The following is a 20,425-nucleotide window of genomic DNA, read 5'->3' as shown; positions in this document are numbered from 1 at the left end:
TCATTGGAAACTAGGCAACAAAGAAATTTTATCGGACAAAATTGGGGGGTAATAACGTAAATCCTGGCGTGATAATAACTTCTATTGCGGAATATTACCAAAATTATAAGTTTTGGGTGAAGGGAAGTGTAACATAACTAAGGCTTATTTTCATAATAGAATAAAACCTTGAGAGAAAAAATTGGGATTCCCATTTGGAAAAGTTGAGATTTTAAATTTTTCTCATTCACTTATTGGACCCTAGTTTTTGCGCACCCTGTAGATTATTCAGTGGACGTGAAAATAATGCGTGATTCGTTCAACCTTCAATTATCACGATTCACTAGCTGCATATTTTTAAAAATGTTAATTCACTTGAAAGTAACGTATGCTTGAGAGGCTGCATCTATCACTTTTTCTAAAAAAACTTGAATAACTCGAAAACGGTTCATTTTGAGTATAGGGTATGATACATGAATCTAAATCATGGGAAGAATTAAAAAATGAGGTGAAATACAGGGTGTGCCATTAAAAATAACAAAGATGACGTCACTTCCGGTAAAACCCGAAACGTCACCTCAACGAAAGTATTTCAGTTGAATTCTCCATTAGTTCTTTATCCATCAGTTTTCAGAATCGCCCTACTTTCAGTTTTCTATATACAGATCGCGTTAATTCGTCAAGATATACCCTGTACCTATAGTTATAAGCTGAAAAGAGACAAAATATTAAAATTTGGAAAATCAATGAATAAACTACAAAATTCTCTGTCGATCAGGATATACAACAATACAGTGTAATTACTTTTTGAAATATGGATCTACACAAACACATTACATCAAAAGAGACAAAAGTTTTGAAACAACCTAATATATTTCTAATATGAATTAGAGATGTATCTACTGCAAAACATATAATGAACCCTCATAAATTGAAACTCAATTCATATAATTAAAAAGAAGGTTAGTCTAACATGGGGTCGTGAAAAATATTGTTAAGATCAACTTATTGGATGTACTCACTTGGTTGCATTGAAGAATGAGGGAGGCTTCACATCGGTGAATGTGCTGAAGAAGTATTCCAAAAGAACGAAAATCAGCACAAGAATGAAGAGCCCCTTATAAGGGGTAATGGGACACCAAGATGGCATCACCACTCCTCATCCGTTTTGAAGACGTTGGTACTTCATCTTGGATATTGGATCATATCAGATCATTCCTGTGAAAAAGTAAACGGTTTAAAGTTTTCTCATTTCTCAATTGAAAATTCTGGTGCATTATTATGTACGAAATAAGCAGATAATGGTAACCTGATAAAAATGCGGTGTAGCCCTAACCATGAAACCGAAAAAAAAACAAAAATTACCTGCTATATTTTGTTTTTTTACAGTTTTTTAGTTATAATTTCTCAAATGTTTTGAGTAACTGAAGCTGTACTATTCATTTTTGATTTCGGACATGTCATTTTCAACCCTCGGCGGAGTGTTATCTAACCCATCTTAAATAGAATTAGGGATCGAGTTATGACTAGTACGAAAGGTCATCAATTTCTCTTCCAAATGCTTTACACTTTGAATAAGCTTTTAGTCAAATTCAAACTGTTAGTATATTTTTCAGAATTTATCAGAATTAGAAAACCCGTTCATGATTCCTCATCCCACTCATTGTTACTAACGGAACCTTCGAGACACCTATCGCGTTCTCGTCGAAGATAACCTTTCTGCGGTATTCCTGGGCTTTGGTGGGATCCGTTTCGGATTATATTGTAACTTCAACTCTCGATCCTGTTAACAAATCTAGAAGGGTAGGTGAGGCAACCAGGAAGCGACTTATCGCCTCCTCCAGAGCAGGATTTTTATGAATCTACCTTCCACTAAATTATTGAGTAGCAGAAGCAGAACCTGCATCAGGGGAGGAAACAAACTCCTTCTGAGCATGCCAGCAAATATGCCCAAACGATTTTTCATCAAAACTAGAAGCGAAAAAGCTCTGAATGACTGAAAGTTAGGTATCGTCAGGTATAGCCGACTTCCAGATGGGAAGGTTGCCAAGGTCATTAAGGTGAACATTTGACAACCAATCAACTGGAATCTCTGCACTATACCATACCACAGCTCACAGGTACGATTCCTGAGCTGCACATTCCTGCCTGAATGGCTACAAGATCAAAAGAGCGTATCCTTGTTAATGGGTGCAGCCATGAAAGGGAGTCTCTTTAAAACCAACTTTCCAAGCCACACATTCGTGTTGCTTACTTACCAGACGAAGATAGCCAGAGACTGCTCGCCACTAGATTGAGAAAAATGTACCATGGTCTGTCAACCTTGGAGTAGTAGCAGAGCATATACTGTATTGTGAGTCTGATGGATGCACTGCCTTAGCTAATGAAATAAACATTGAACAAATGACGGTCATCTAACACGAAAATGTTGAACATTCTAAACAGAGTTCTCATGCAAATCGAATCTCAGAAGGAAAAAGCGTGTTAAAGAAGTGTTAAACAAATGTTTGGATATTGATGAATCGAAAGTTAAAGTTTTTAAACTTGGAAAATTGATAGGCAACAAAAGTAGACTCCCGGAAATATGACTGTCACTACCTGAAGATACGCTAACAATTCTGAATATTTCCTGGTATATGCTAATATTTCCTAGTATCTGACTTATAAAAATAAATCTTGCTCTGAAAAACATTTTTGCGAAATAACTCCATAGTTGACTTTATCTAAATGGAGGCAATTCATTGATAAGAAAAACTATATTTCCGCAGTTTTTCGTGATTTCAAGAAAGCTTTTGAGCTCTATTGTTGAATAAAATGAAATATTACGGTATATGTGGTAATGTGGTAATGTTAAAGTACTTTGAATTATACTTATAGAAAATAGGTAAGATAGGTTATAAAATAGTTGAGTCGGTATCAGACAAAATTCAAAATCATATTGAAGTACCCCAAGAGAGTGCTGTGGGACCACTACTATTCATTATTTATATAAATTATATCAATTATATCAATGATTATGATTTGTACGCTGATGATATCCTTATTGTATGTTACAATACAGGAACAGATCTAAAGTCAACTCTAAATCGCATCAATATTGCACTGAGAAATATTGAAACCTTCTTAAAAACTAATAAACTGAAATTAAATGACAATAAAATGAAAGCCATAGAAAGCAGTTTAAAGAGAACAAAATCCGGGTTGGTAGACCGTGGTCGAATGACCGAGTCTTTGCTGAGACTTCGAAATATAACCTCTCATATTATGTTCACAAGTACCAAACAGAGCATTGAAAAAATGGTTATAGTCCAGTCATTATAATAAGTTCACCTCGGAATTCGAGATACCCAGCTGTAAGTCTGTAAATACTTGTATATTGACACCCTAAAAGTTGTCTCAAAACCTACATATGGTAGGGTGTAAGCAACTATTAAATTTCAAGGTGAAAGGTCACAAAAATCGGTTTTTTGTGCTTTTTTTGGAAATATCTCATTTCCTATGGGTTTTTTGCTATTTGCTATTTTGTTTAAAAAAAATTTTTATACGGTGAACCGTTTTCGAGATAGAGGGCGGAGAGCACGCGGTCACAGCATCACTTCGGGTCAACCGGTGCCTCCGGTCGAAAACGCGCCATGTATAGTTGATGAACTATCGATAAATCAATGATTATAAATATTTGTCAATTTTTATTAACTATTATATGGCTGGATTAGGTACGACGATTCTTCGGTCAAGACCGTGCAAAATGAAGACGTATTGAAACCCCAGGGAACGCGAGTTCCTTGTTTGCTGTTCTACAGGAAAAGCGATATTTTCCTATCTAAATAAGGTTGCGTAGAGTTACGTAGAGTTCAGCGTCTGGAATCTTACGGAATTTCTCGTTTAAATTTTTATTGAAATTGATATTTTTTTTGGTTTTAATGAATTATTTTATTCTTTCATTAGTGATAGGTATTGTTCAATTTTTAATGTTATATGTATATTTGATTTCGTTGGAACTATCTATTAAAAATTTTTAATCAGTAAAAAAAAACTATTATATTATATTTTATCATTTTTTTCCTAACTTATCCACTTTTTATTCAGTATTAATTTATTTAACAACACTTACCTGTCCATGTAATTGCAGAATTGTTAATGAAAATATAGGAATTATATTTGAATTTTAACCTAATTAATATTTATAACTTCTTACATGATGAAAAAAAAAACAAATAAATTATGAATTAATCTTTTTATTAAAAAATATCATTGAATACATTTATTTTTATTGAAAGTAAAGAAATGGAATAAAGGATACAAAAACTACAATTTATAATTTTAATCTTCTTCCTCTTCATCGTCGTCTTCTGGCTGCTGGTAAATTTCAAACTGGTCTTCATTATCGTCTTCAACGACATTTGTCTCAAGTTCTTCCATGATTTCGGGGTCAAAGGTTCCATCTTCGTTAATGTCGCTCTGATATGGTAGAGCATTGTGACAAGCTTGCCAATTACATTGACCACAAGCTAAAGAGCATTGCAAGCCCGCTTTCCTGCATCCGCATCGCGAACCACAACCACTCTTGCAGTTGCAGAAAATTGTATTTAGCAAATCTTCTGGAGCAGGTGGTAAAAATGTCATAATAGGCTCCAGAAAATCGTTTCGCATTGCCCAACCCCATTCCTGGGGTTCCAAATCATGTCCTAACCAAGTTTGAACTTGATAATATACACGGTTGAAGTGTTGATGAGCAGCTGCACTTGTTGGTGGAATATTTGAAAGCTGCACAGAATTATTAAGTTTTGTAGACTTGACGTAATGCATATAACGAAGATGATCGAGACTTTTCACAGATTTCGGAGCATTATAGACTGCCAATAAGGTTTGAGTTCCACTCTCTAATAATCTCTGGACCGAACAATTTTCTTCCTCAAATGCTGCAGCTAGTTCATCCAAATTTGTCAGTTTCTCAAAAACTTTTAAAAATGATTTTTTTTCCTTTTTAAAAAGCGCCGAAGTTGTGTCACAGCCACTTAATGCGTGCAGAAATAAAATATGTTTTTTAGAATGAGGATAATTATCAAAACTTTTAGTCGAGTATATCTCCGTTTTTACATTACCTTTCCCAACTTTTTTAAAGAAAATTTCTTGTTCGTAAGACAGTGTACGCCCAATTAAAATGACAAGTAAATCAATATCTTGTCCTATTATAACTGCAGTTTTTTTAGACTTTGAATAGTTAATAAAAATTGACAAATATTTATAATCATTGATTTATCGATAGTTCATCAACTATATATGGCGCGTTTTCGACCGGAGGCACCGGTTGACCTGAAGTGATTCTGTGACCGCGCGCTCTCCGCCCTCTATCTCAAAAACGGTTCACCGTATAAAAATTTTTTTTAAACAAAATTTGTAGAGAATTTTGTATTCTACAATATTGATAATAAATACAAATAGCAAAAAACCCATAGGAAATGAGATATTTCCAAAAAAAGCGCAAAAAACCCATTTTTCTGACCTTTGACCTTGAAATTTAATAGTTGCTTACACCCTACCATATGTAGGTTTTGAGACAACTTTTAGGGTGTCAATATACAAGTATTTACAGACTTACAGCTGGGTATCTCGAATTCCGAGATTCTTACCTAATTTAAGCTTAAATGACTGGATTATTAAGGCTTTCAACGTAACGATTAAATCGGGAACAGCAGTAATAGTGAAACCTGAGTATTTGAAGGTTTTCATGAATTCTAAATATTTTTCAATTTTGAATTCGGATAAACTAGTTTTCTGGATTTTCAATGCTGCCAGTGTAATCATTTTTCGGGTTTGAAGGCCGCCGACTTTTGGAATTTCTTCCTGACGTTTTGCTGGCTTCTTCAGAAGTTTATACATCCTGAGTAATCTCCGACGACTCGCGCAATAGCACGGAGAGTATTGAAAATACAGAAAATGAGTTTCTCCACATTCAAAACTGAAAGAAAAACAATTGGAATTCATGAAAACTTCCAAATACTCAGGTTCGCTCATTTTGAATATGTCCATTTTTTTAAGGACAAACAAGTACTACAGGAAAATCCTTAAGGCGCTCTCAGAGTGGGGCCTGTGTGAAAGTAGTGATTCACATTGGATTTGAATCGCTGGAGATCCATTTGGAAAAAAGTTCTCAGGAAGTTTATTCCACATAAACGCCGTTCTCCAGACGAAAGAGTTCTTGAACAGTATAAAGTTCGAGGTGTACTGAGTTGAACCTCAAAACGATGAGCAACCACAGTCCGTCGCTTATTTCTGATATGTACCGCTCTTGGTGAAATCAAATGTGCCAAGTCACTTGAACACTTCCCGTGAAAGTATTTATAGAAGAGAGACAAATCTCCAACCTTTCTTCGATGTTCCAGACTATCAAGGTTGTAAGTGATGTTCGCGGTTCCAATCAGGCGGATGGCCCTTTACTGGATGGAAAAGTTGCTGAGGTGCGCAGCTGTTGCGAGCATTAACAAACCTAGTTCGTTTTTCGTCACTGGGATTTTGGCGCCACTGCCGGTAGGCGATATTTTTGGAGGTGACAGCTTGCTCGTGATTTTTGTTGAACCAAGGTTTGCTGTCTAAAAAACTGTTTCTGATAATAATACAATCTCATTTCGACTATTCCTGTGGCAACGGTAGCCAATGTGGGGGCTCTGCTATGACCCTATGTGTCCAAGTGAACGCGCATTATTATACATTATTAAACCGAAGTTCATCGGTTTATTTGATGGAGGCTACTTTGAAAGAAGCTGAAGCAAAATCCCAGCTGATTCGACGTTCTGTCGAATGAAAACTCAAACGAACAAAACAGCTTCTTTGTTCAAATTTTGTGAGGCATTCAAACAACATCGTAATACACTATTTCATGACGAAATAAGTATTATAATCTGTAAAAGACTGGCTGTTGTATTTTTCTACAAATTCAATATTCAAATTTTCATTTCATTAGTGCGGACTTCCATTGTCTAATATGATATAAAATGATTTGAAATCCCTGAAAGAATCAAAAAATTTAAAAAGATTAGCTGAAAATAACAATTATATTAAGGAAAAAAACTGAAATTACAATGAAATAAAATACAAGCAACAATTGAAAATTGAACAGTCACCAAGAAATGAAAATTAAAAATTGAAAGATTTCAAGCCAAGTTTCTTCACGAAGTTTCGATTGTTAGTATCCATAATCAAATAATCTTTTATATCATATTAGACAATGCAAGCCCGAACTAATGAAATGCATCATGAAACATTGTCAACCACCTTGAAACATTAAAATTTTCAATCGGAAAACCACCCACATTCTTCCAAAACATCGAATTATTAGTGGAAGTTGTATTTATACCATTTATACTATTTGCAGTGTCAATTGCCAATCTTTTTATGATACATTCTTGTTTATCAATTAAAATTGAGAATGTTACAGTATTACAAGTGGATATTTTAGGTTATCTATACTGGATTTCTATTGTAATGAATAAATAATGATGAATAATAAACAACTTTCATCCATAAAATTCATGTATGAGTTCTGTCATATATCCGATTTTTATATGTCTCTTGGCCGTCTTGTGAAAATTTTGAAAATACTTGGTTCAAACATTTTTTTAAATAATAACTTTAGAACTGTTATTTGTAGTTCAGGAAAATGGACTTATTTCAAATACTGAAAATATTAAAAAATCATCTCTTGCATTCAAATCGCTTCACTGAATGGGCATGAAAAGAAATATCAAATTTTCCAGAACTAGTCGGATATTCGCATGAAAATAATTCTCTTTACTTGAAGATATGATAATATAATAGATTATGTTGTATTTATAACACTACAACTGATTAGGTCCGGAAGACCAATGTGCATATTGACTAAAAATGGATATATATGCATACATACTATTTAGCATTTCTTTTTATTCAACCATGTGTGAGACAGCTTGTGAATATTGCAGAAATGCAAAAATTTAGAATGTAAGTTGATATGGCTAATATAACAAAATAGATTCTTACATTTGCATGACTTGATAACAGAAACAAGTAAAGTAAATGCTATCGAGTAGCTGATCTTCATTTTTTGGAATACTACTGCCATGTCAGTAGAAATGAGTAGTGTCCGACCGAAACTGGTTTTTGCGACCGAAACCGAAAACGCATTTCGGCAACGATCTCAGTTTTGGCCGAAACCGAAACTTCCTTACAAGGATTATGTTTTGAGGAAAAAATAAAGAAAACGTTATTATAATCAGTCAGTCTTTATTTTTTTTATCTTTGAATCACAACGTTATGCACTTTTAGACATTTTTACTTATTGATAATCAACATAAAAAACCTTTATTCAAGAAAAAATATTAATTGCACCTTAAAAATAATTAAAATAAGTGAGGTGTTCATTTGAGTAGGTTTAGATTCTTCTTTTGAATATTATTGATGGGTTTTCAAAAATATTAAACATAAAATTACTTATTTGAGTTGATATCTAATATCGCAATAGTCACGACATGATTAGGCACATGGAAGCGGCAAAATGTCTTCGTCGATTGTATAAAATTCAACGCGCCGAAACTCGACTGAAACCGAAACCGAACTTTCGATCGGACACTAGAAATGAGTTTAATGAAGTGAATTCATGATCCGATATTCACTTGACGACGCTTACTCGAATTGCTATTAGATTTTTCCAAAAGTTTTGTCCGTTTTTATGAGTCTACTTTAAACTGTAATATCTCAGTGAATACTTATTCAATTTAGTCGAAATAAGCTCCACTTGAATCAGTGCATATTTGCCAACGTAACACAATTTGATTTATTCCGTCAGCATAAAAGTGGGTTGCTCGGAATTCGATGAAGCCAACGAAGGCCGTTACTGCCTGGTCTTGATGGACAAAGGTTCTACCGGTGAGAAAGTTACCTACGTTTCTAAGAATAATGAAAAATGGAAAAGCTTTTATATAAAAAAACATTATTTTTCTTCAAAACAAATAATTTTCATAAGTCTCTTCGCTTGAGAATTGTTTAAACCACGCCTGTACCCTGTAAGGTACCGCGCGATGACCGTCGGTTAGCCGTATTTTGGGAAATAAATCTACTAACTGAACAATTTGCGTCCCACCCTACAGTCGATTGTCTGGGAAAGGCACCACCCAGTATTCCCTAACTAGAATCCACATACCGGAAATTACTTTGCGACAACGTCTAGTCAGGCGAATTTTGAAACAACTCAATATCAACAAAGCGTCTGGTCCAGATAAGTGCCCGTCATCATATTTAAAAAGTGCGCACATGAACTCGCACCAGTATTTTGCAGACTTTTCAACCTGTCTTACAAGGGAGGGGTTTTTCCTTCTTGTTAGAAGATTGCTCGCGTTCAGCCTATTGGAATAATGCAATTGATAAACATTGAGAGTCAAGAACTGTTGCACTTGATATTTCCAAGGCCTTTGACCGTGTGTGGCATGAGGGCTTGCTGGCCAAACTTCAATGCTCCGGCTTGTCCGGTCATTTTTGTTTATGGCTCTCCAGTTTCCTGAAATAACGTTCCCTGCAAGTGGTCGTTGATGAACATCTCTCGAATACTTTTGTCATAAACGCTGGTGTTCCCCAGGTATCCATATTGTCGCCAACCCTCTCTTTATTGTATATCAACGACTTATTGGAAAAACGAAGAATCCAATATATTGTTTTGCTGGCGACAGCACACTTGTCTCGTCATTCCATTTAGATTCCCATTTGGAATCGGCTGCGGATGCACATATTTACCAGCAGCAGGAGGTTGCATATCTTAATGAGCATCTAGAAGTGATTTTGAATTGGGATTAAAGTAATCAGGTCCAATTCAATGCCACAAAAACCCAGACATCGGTTTTCTCCAGGAAGATAAATTTCTCCAAACCTGATATAATAGTGTCAGGATAGACAATTCCGCTTTCTGCTTCGATGAGTTTGTTGGGGGTTGAAATGGACACCAACATGTCTTGGCACAATCATGTCGCTTGAATTGCAAAGGCTACTTCTCAAAAGCTTGGAACACTGTTCCGAACCAGAAAACTGTACATACCTCAGCAACTTTTGATGCTTTATAAAGCTCGAATCAGACGTTTGGAGTATTGTTCTCATGTATGGAGCTCCGCCCCTAAGCATAGCCCGAAACTGTTGGATTCCATCCAGAAACGATCCATCTGCCTAATTGGAGACGCGAACATCACTTGCAACCTTGATAGTTTGAAACATCGAAGAAATGTTGGGAATATGTCACTCTTTTATAGATAGTTTCACGAGAAGTGTAAGTAATTTAGTGCCTTTGATTCCAGCAAGAACGGTAAATATCAGTATTACGCGACAGAATGTGGCTGCTCATCGTTTTTAGATTCAACTCAGTTCACCTCGAACTTCACTGTTTAAGAACCCTTTCATCTGGAGAACGGCGTTTATCTGAAATAAACTTCCTGAGAACGTTTTTCCAAATGGAATTAATCTCCAGTTATTCAAATCCAATGTGAATCGCTACTTTTGCACAGGTACCGCTCTTAGGATATTCCTGTAGTGCTTGTGTTTTTTCCTTAAAATTGGCGAATATAGGTTTTTTAATATTCCTTATCGAATGAAAATAATGACGTTATCCCAACACTTCTGGTTATACCGGAAGTTTGTATCAACTTCCTTAATTCATGTGTGGGTTACATTGATTCAGAGAAACTAATAAAATAACTGTAGGGTTTTTCCCACAACTACTTACTTTAGAAACATTTTATTTCTTTATTGATTTCTATTTTTGTATTATAAATTCTTGATAGGAAATTAACTTTTCATAATCCTATTATCGAGCAGTCGTCCTAAATATCCATCTGCTTGGGTTTTTTATGTTAATTCTTTAATTTTGATTTTTACTTATCATTTTCGTATTTTATCATCGCATATCATTGAAATGCTCTCTTCTCTCAAACTGAAAGTTTATTGCCGAAAAACATTTCGATATTTAGAACGACAGGCACCACTTGGGATGTTTCGAGTAGGTACTCATTGTTAACACTTTTATGGGTTAAGACAAGGGCCCAAGTGGTTGATCCTTTTTGACTATTTTTGTGACTCGACCATTTGTCACGTATTCTTTTCAGGAATTTCGGCCGGGGTATGATCCTAATTCTGATTCTCCTCGCCACAAGGTTACACTGTTATTCTCTGTTTGTTCATTTGTTGGTGTTGTTAATAAATTTTATTATTTGTAAACGCTGTGTCCGTCTCATTAATAATTCACCTATCACCAGTCCCGACATAACAATAAGCAACTGTTGTTGTGTATTTCAAGTTTTCGTCACTAAAATGAATAAATGGACATTTTTAACTTTCTTGTTATATTCACTCTGAGACGGTCATTAGAGGATTATATCATTAATAATAATATTCGAATAGTTAAGCCCAAATTATTATTTTACTACGAAAAGTTGCATTTGAATTGTTTTGTCAGAATGCAACATTATACGTTGAATGTAATGGTTCATATTGATTAATGCCTTTAACAAAAAAGTAAACTGACCGTACATACTTAGTTTTGAAACATAATTAGGTTGGCGAGACAGTTTTAAATATTTGGTTGGATACATTTGATTATACACCACGTTATGGCGTCATAAAACTTTACGTAAATATAATTAAAATGCAGCTGATTTATTAGCACATGAAAATGTTAGAGCCTTCTAAATAAAAAGCCACCAGTTGTTGCTGAAATAATTGTTCAGTTCGGCACAAAACCCATATGAGTATCTAGTCACATTAGTTTTCACAGTAATGTTTCGGATATGCTATTTTTCTGAAATTTCTTTTCAAGCTCTCAATTTCTTCTATTGTTATTTTTTTCCAAAAAAAAAAAAACTTTAGACATTCAATCATATAACATATATAACAGACATATTTCAAGTGAGTCTGTGGTTGTACGATTTTCATGAACTCAGTCCTTATTTTCGTTTTTTTTTCGTACTTATGTTGTATGTTTTATATATATATATATATATATATATATATATATATATATATATATATATATATATATATATTTTTTTTTGAGGTTTTTTTAATATGGATAAACTAATTTTTGAGGCTTGATGATGAATTTAATAAAGTCCAAAACGTTGGAAAGAACTAAATTGTTCATCTACTCAAACTCTACTGATCTACTAATATGATTAATCTAGGACATTACCTAGAATTGGAAAAAATCGTGTCATCATACAGCTAAAGGCAAGTTACTTGGAAATAAACTGCAGATTTCCTTACGTCAACTTCTAAGCAAGGATTAATAGTCTCTGGACTTTTGTTGGGTCTTTATGACTGTAGACGGGCGGGGTAGTAATGGGGAATGTTCCTCCTGACGAACGCATTTTAAACTTATCATTTCAACCTTTTTCTTTAAAAAATAATTTAAATACTTAAAAAAGAGGAATGAAATGAAACATTTAAAGCGATTCGTTTCTACTTCACCCTTTGGCAACATCGGTTATAGCTTATAAAGGACAATGAATCTGTTACCTGAATGAGACAAACAAAGATGACATATTTCAGAGGCGTGCTGTTCTGTTTACTTTATGTTCAGAGTTCAGAGACATTCTGTCACATATGACATTTTGTGCACCTAACCTATCTTCCTCTATATAAATAAATAACAAAACAACTGTTGTTTATATGGCTTGTGGAAGTAGTATCGAACTATAATTTATATTTTGCCTCAATTGTTGATTTATAAAGATAATTTTCCTTTTTTAAAGTAGAATATGTAGGTAAGTATAAATCATTTCAACTTGATATAGGCGCTGTTGCCAATATGTGAATTAGAAACGAGTCCCTTTAAAAATTGAAACCCAACATTTGAAACATCAATTTGAATACTTTTCGAAGTGAATTTGAAAAACGCATGAATTAAACTCAACTTCATTTTGTTCAAACTTGTATTTGCTGTAATAACCCAAATTGAGGAACATTCCCCATTCAAAAAATAGGGTATGATCGAAATGAGTGGTGGGGCTGATATTCATATAATCTGTAGGAGACTAGTCTGAATATGTTAAAATAAAGTTTGAGACATTCACCTCTCTCAACGTTTCCTTACAGTATGATTTGTCAAATGCCTGCCAGAAAACAACTACTTTCCTGGCTAATACAAAGACGCATATTTAACCGTATTCTGATAACATTTGTGTTATCTCGAACACTCACTGTCCACTTCTGAGCTGCCGTTGATTCTAGGGCGATACGTGGTGAATTTTACGGAAAGCGTAATGCCTCATTTTCATCTGATGGTAGTTTGTGAAAACATAGAAGGCAACCCTATTTGATAATTGAAATTTTAATTACTTTCACAATATGCATTGAATTTAGAATGCTACCAAATCCTAGTAGCTATGGTTTGAAAAAACTTGTTTAAAATATGTATCTGTATCTGTAGAGTAGGGAGGGTGAGTGTAGACCCACAGCACTTAGGCCACATGTAATCCATTGTACATCCTTCCGAGAAGTTGTCCTCCTGGGTCATAGGAGACATCTCCTTTATATTGACATATCTAGGCCAAGACTCGCCGAACACACACTCTCTTTGGCAACCTTAAGGTGTCTCACGGCCGTCTTCATGAAGGTTTTGGAAGGTGCAGCGACATTACTGTCGTTGCGCGGCTTCTTCAACCTTCTTGGGATTCCCTCCGTGAAGGTGCTCAAGATAGGGCGCTTTTCTGCAGAGGCAGCCGGTTCCTTGCCTTCATTCAAGTCGGAGATCTTGGCGCCCGTCGCAGGAAGTGCCCTTGCTGTTGGAGGTCGAGTGGAGGAGGTGGAAGGGTGCACTTATAGTTGCTGTCACTCCTGCCTCTATCGCTCTCTTTCCTCTTTTGGTCTCGGCGCCGCAAATGCGCTTACGTCTTGGCCTTGGTATTACATCAGGAGGTGATCTGCCATGTCCAGCCTCATTCCGAGCGGTAGATTGGGATGGGCATTTCTGTTCATCCCCAGCCACCGCCATAGATTGAGGTGAGCATTTCTGTCCGGCCTCGGGATTGATTTTCGTTTTTTATTTGTCTGTTTTTGTATTTGTTTCATTCATGTGTGTTTTCACAAGTAGCAGGGCAAGAGTTGGTCACTCTGGCAGAGCCTCGCATTACCAGTAGAAGGTTGATTACTACGAGGTTTCGCCCGGTTCCCCAAGGGGATCGTTCGTAACCGTATATCACCCTGCGGCCAATCAGCTGTCGGCACGATTCCGCACACCTTAGCTTGGGTAGGGTGGTCCACGGTGGCATGTTTCGCAAAGACTTTTGTGGAGTTTTGGTTCCCCTCACCCTATTTATTTCTGCCACTGTCCGGCGACCTCGTCCGTAAGGCCACATTGGCTTCCCGGACAGGGCTTCCAGTCCCCTGGCCGTTCCCATATCCGCCATCTGGGGACGCGCCCGATAGGTAGCCCAACCCAAAAGCTACCAAATCCTAGTAACTATGGTTTAAAAAAATATGTTCAAAATATGTTTTTTCCGTTAACTAGCTATGGCACCTCTACGAACGATAACCCTCAGAAGTCGAAATTTGTGCGAGATGAGGATTAACGAGGTCTTACCTTTTAACGTGTGATTCCTAACACGGGTTGAACGATAACAAGTGAAAATCGAGCGTTGAGCCTGGGGCTTGAACCATCGACTCACACATCGGCCAAACCAAGCACCTACGTCGAGCCGCCCGGCTACCGACCGGGACGATTTATTGGAAAAAACAAAAAATTCAATATTTTGCTTTGCTCACGACAGCACACTTGTTTCGTCATTCCATTTGGATTCCACTATGCACATCTTCACCGGCAGCAGGATGTTGCATATTTTAAAGACGTTTTTGCCTTAATCTGTCACTTGCAGTAGCGTACGGAAATTATACTAAACAGATGAGGCTTGACAACAATGTTTTCGTTTAAATGTAACAAAATTTATGAGAATTCAGTGCCTACTATTATGAAATTGTGCTTTAAGATACTTCACGAAAACAAATTTGACAATTAATACTTTGAAACAAAGATAAAACTTCAGTATGCATGCTTTAACAACAAACAACACATCATAAATCTTTGTAGTGTATCTATGTTTATAGTACAGATTATTGACTAAGTATTAAAGAAAAATTTATAGTACTTGTCACCTTTCATTTTGAGAATTTCATGTTTATTACAGCACATCAAATAAGATTTCATTTTCAACCATTTATCCCCTCCCTCAATGGTAGTTACTACACACGTTCGAAGACTTGTACACTCAGTATTATTTTTGAATTGTGAGGAAAATAAATTACATAGAGCAAGTATCAGAGAAGTAGAAACAGCATAGAACAATTATCAGAGAAGTAGAAATCAGGGAATTATAAGCAATAATCTTTAGATTTCAAAACTGTTTAGGAAATTTATAGAGAACGAAATACTTGGATCGTGTGATGAATCGCAATTCAAAATCTTGTAGGCTTGAACAATGGTAGTTTAAACTTAAAATATCTAGCATCTACTGGCTACTAGCATCCATGCTTTAAAAACTGAAGACTGATAAGTTGAAACCAGAGCCTAAATACGAAGCCCATTCCAGATAGTGCAGTTTCGGTCCGCATATGCTCGTGCATATAAAGGCCGCCATACACTTTCAATGTTGCCCGACAATTTTAACCGTGGCGAGTAAAATTGTGCGTGCAAAATTGCAGTGTGTGGCGTAGTACTGACAATCTTATTCGGCAATTTGAATTACGGTCGCCACCATAATTTTACACGTACGTGCCAACAGGTTCGTGCAAGTCAACGTGTGTTTGGCATAGCAATCTTAACCGTCATTCATCGACAGCGAAAACTCATTAAAAAAGTGTGTGTTTCTTCTTGCAAAAATAATTCAAACATGGATACAAGATCTAGGAGCAAAGATTTTGTAATAGAGTTTGTTACGTATTGTATACACAACTCACTAGTAGCAACCTCATCCGCTGTTATTAATATAATCCCTCGCGTTCCCCTAATCTCCAAGAGGTCGTAACGCCACTGTATTTTGGTGCCAATTCGACGAAACGCGAGGATTCTAAGCAAAAGGGGATCAGTACAATTCAAGAATCCGATCGGTAGAAACCAACCAGAAAAAACGCGTGTATGTGTGCCACAGCAATACCAAAAAGGTAAGTGGAATTCTTCCTCTTGAAGCGACTTGTACCTAAACAAATACAGTCCATTGCTCTTCTCGAACATTTTTTGATCCTTCTCAACGGATTAGTTTGATAACTAGTGAAGTTGCTTCTCTCTCCCTCATTTTTTACTCCGCCAAAATTGAAAGTTTTTCTCAGGTACTAATAAAAGAAATAATTCGTAAAATTGGTACTACTCTCGCACCTCGGCGGTTAGAACCGTACGCGCATTGTGGTCACGCAGCACGAATTCATTGTTGTGCGTTTACATTCATCCAGGCAACAGCTGATTCAAAACTCATTGTTCATTTACAATTTAAGTGTTTTTCCAGTAATTTCGTGCGTACCGCTTACACTCACTAAATTTTCTCGCTCTAAATTTATCTGCTGTTAATAGTTTTCATTAAATCATCTACACAATGGCAGCAAGTTCTGCAAAACTAAAAAATTATATCGCCCAACGAAGCACAGAGGTGATCAAAATTACCGAACTTAAAAAGGTTGCGGACGCTGCTCTCACCGATTCTGACCTTCACGACAATTTCAAATGTCGCTTTAGACATATCGATGCAATCCGCGATAATTTCGATAAACTTCATCTCGCAATAGTCAATTTGGTCTCAGCTCAAGATAATGCTGATTTTGAATCACATAACAGTGTCGTAACAGAATTTGAAAACGATTTTTATCACATACAAGCGGTATACATGAAGTTATTTGAGAATAAACAAGCAGTACCAGCTCTAATAAATCACCATTCTAATGTGAGGCTCCCCAAAATGGAATTACCTAAGTTTGACGGTGATGCCAGGTCTTGGCAAACATTCATTGATATGTTTAATTCTGTTGTCCACGCAAATGATACCATAACTAATGTTGAAAAATTTACTTACCTCATTAATTGCCTCAACGGCGCTCCTCTGGCATTAGTTAAATGTACACCTCTGACAGCTCAAAATTATATGGTAGCTTATAATGCTCTTATAAAAAGATATCAAAACCCTCGAATTATTGCAACGTCCCATTGGCGAGCCATAGTGAACACAAAAAAGGTTACTAATCCAGAAGACTCTCATTCTTTACGACAACTAATTGATACATTTAACGAAAATATTGCAGTTTTGGAGAATTTGAACTTTCCAACTAAGCATTGGGACTTTATCCTCTTTAACATGATGCTTGATCGTTTAGATTCCACTACCGCTACAAAATTTGAGTTGGAAAATTCTTCTTTATTACCAAATCAGTATTATCAAACTCTCGAGTCATTTTTGAACAAAATTTGCTCAGCGATTGATACAGTCAACTCCGCCGCTCCCGAATCTTCTAAACTGAAAACTTCTAATAAATTTTCTCTTCCAAAACAACGATCCAGTTCTTCATTTTTTGTGAATTCTAATAAAAAACAAAACTGTCAGATGTGTCATCAAGATCATTTAATTTACAATTGTCAACAATTTCTCTCTAAAACGCCAGAGGAACGTTACAATTTAATAAAAACAAATAAATGGTGCTCAAATTGCTTAGGTTCTAAACACTCGTCTCCTAATTGTACATCTAAAGGTTTTTGCCGCCTCTGCCCGTCTCCAAGGAGACACCACACTCTTCTCCATTTGCCTAGCAAACAAGAATCTCAAACCGCTAGTACGACTTCTCAAACTAACTCAAACTCCAATGACTCTGCTCAAAATTCAAATATCTCTACTGGAAGCTCAAATGAAAGGTCGTCTCAAACTCTAACGGCTAGCGTACCCACTAGCAATCCAGGAACCATTCTTTTGTCCACTGCCATCGTAGATGTAGCTGATAGTCGAGGTCAATATAAAAGGGTTCGCGTTCTCCTGGATAGCGCAAGCCAAAGTCATTTTATTACGAGTAAATGTAGCACAAAACTTGGTCTAGCTCGTCACAAATTGTCTCTAGAAATACGAGGAGTTGGACGAACAACGACTCACGCTTCCCAAGGGGTATCATGTACTATAAAACCATGTAATAAATCTCAACCCTTATTTAATCTTGATTTTGTTGTGTTACCTTCAATCTGCTCTAATATTCCTTCACAAACCATTGATAGAAATGATTTTCCCGATTTATCTAAATTTGAATTAGCTGATCCAACGTTCAATGTTTCACAACCTATAGATATGTTGCTCGGAGCTGATATATTTGCTCACATACTGAAAGGTTCTTCTCACGTCGTAAATACTGATAAACCAGTCGCCCTAGATACCATTTTCGGATGGATTATTATGGGAAAACTCGGTGTATCTTCTTCCTCCCCAGTAATCTCAATTTCAACCTTTATAGACTCTTCCTTAGAAAACTCGGTTAAATCATTATGGGAACTGGAACAAGTTCCTGCTGCACCTTCTTTCACAAAAAAAGATATGGAGGCAGAGGAGCTCTATAAATCCTCGGTATCTCGTGATAGTTCTGGTCGCTTTTGCGTTGCTCTTCCATTTAAAATTGTAGAGCCAACTTTTCCTAACTCCAGAGATATTGCGTTGAAGCGTTTTCTCTCACTTGAACGTAGACTACGCAATGACCCTAATACTTATTCCCAATATTCCGATTTTATGCGCGAATATCTATCTCTCAATCACATGGAACTCATTTCCGATATCACTCCTTCCCCTTCTCATTATTACATACCCCATCACTGCGTTCTGAAGCCTGAGAGCACTACCACCAAACTTCGAGTTGTCTTTGATGCCTCATCCCGTTGCTCTAATAACTTGTCCTTAAACGATACGTTATTAACTGGACCTAAGCTCCAGCCCGACATTTGTGTCCTCTTGTCACGATTCCGTACTCACGCTGTTTGCTTTACAGCCGATCTCAAGCACATGTTTTTGCAAATTCTGATGAAAGAATCCCATAGAGATTTTCAAAGAATTTTGTGGAGATTTTCTCCTGATGAAAATATTAAAGATTACCGACTCAATTCCGTCATTTTTGGCGTTTCAAGTTCACCGTTCCTAGCCATTCGCACAATCCACGAAATTGCCAATCAATATCAATCTAAATATCCAAAGGCCTGTGAAGTTCTAAAAACGGATGTCTTTGTTGACGATATCGTCACTGGCAGCTCATCTGTCTCTGAAGCGTTGAATCTACAAGCTGATTTAATTCACATATTAGGTGAATCTGGGTTTGAAATTCGTAAGTGGGCCAGTAATTCACCACAGTTGCTTTCCCACTTAGCTCCAGAATTGTTGAAATTTGATGCTCTACACTTAGATCTGAAAAAGGATACAACATTTAAGATCTTAGGTCTGCAATGGAATCCCACGCTTGATTCCTTTTCATACCAAGTTGAACCCCTTGACAAACCTTGCTCAAAAAGAACGATTCTTTCAAACTTAGCCAGAGTTTATGACCCTTTAGGTTTCCTCACTCCTGTCACATTGTCTATAAAAGTTATTTTGCAAATCTTATGGGCTTCTGGTGTAGATTGGGACGATCCCCTTCCTGAATCCATCGTGGCACAGTGGAATCAATTTAAAGATGAACTTTCACAAATTTCTTCTATTCAAATACCTCGTAGAATACTACCCCAAAATTCATTGTCTCAAGAAATCATAGGTTTCTGCGATAGTTCTCAAAAGGCTTATTGTGCTGTGGTTTACCTTAGAACCTTCTCGAATGATACCTTTAAAACTCGACTCCTCATTGCTAAATCTAGGGTTGCTCCACTCAAGGTGATATCTATACCACGGTTAGAACTTTGCGCAGCCTTGCTTCTCTCCCAATTGCTGGATTTCACTTTAAAAACATATGGTGAAATATTTAAAATCTCCTCAATTAATGCTTATACTGACTCTATGGTTGTCCTTGCATGGTTACGCAGTTCTCCCCACAAATGGACAACTTTTGTCGCAAATAGAATTACCCAAATACAAGAAAAGGTTCCCCCTTCTCTCTGGGCGCACGTGTCTACAACGGAAAATCCTGCCGATCCCGGTTCCAGAGGATTGTCCCCCGTGGAACTGGTTACCAATTCCTTATGGTGGTCGGGGCCATCTTGGCTCTCACTTCCTCGCCACAAGTGGCCCGAAAGTTCAGTCCAACCTAGTGAATTATCTAATATATGTGAAGAACAACGAAAATCTGTTTTGATCTCAGTTGTAGACGAAAATGTCATTAACGGTTTAATATCACATTTTTCTTCGCTCACCAAGATTCAGCGCATTATTTGCTATGTATTACGTTTCATTTACCTTCGAACAAAACAGACTCGATTTGCTGCAGACCTATCTGCCCTCAATTCATCTCA

The 20,425-nt window shown here is 36.5% G+C and overlaps 1 protein-coding gene across 1 annotated transcript in view; it reads right to left on the bottom strand.

Moving 5' to 3' along the window:
- The window catches only part of beta4GalNAcTA (beta1,4-N-acetylgalactosaminyltransferase A), a 49,403-nt gene that overhangs the window by 21,645 nt on the left and 7,333 nt on the right, over positions 1-20,425 (bottom strand). Inside the window, exon 2 of the mRNA XM_074181847.1 lies at positions 1,002-1,197. Within this exon, the coding sequence (XP_074037948.1) occupies positions 1,002-1,129 (128 nt within the window). The 5' untranslated portion in view covers positions 1,130-1,197. The remainder of the gene's footprint in view (positions 1-1,001; positions 1,198-20,425) is intronic.

The sequence above is a fragment of the Leptinotarsa decemlineata genome, unplaced genomic scaffold, assembly GCF_025532065.1.
Source record: "Leptinotarsa decemlineata unplaced genomic scaffold, Ldec_3_MD MMD2_tig00026316_RagTag_RagTag, whole genome shotgun sequence".
Classification (NCBI taxonomy): Eukaryota; Metazoa; Arthropoda; class Insecta; order Coleoptera; family Chrysomelidae; genus Leptinotarsa; species Leptinotarsa decemlineata.
Note: the sequence above shows the minus strand (reverse complement) of the source record. Positions and strands in the feature narration are given on the sequence as shown.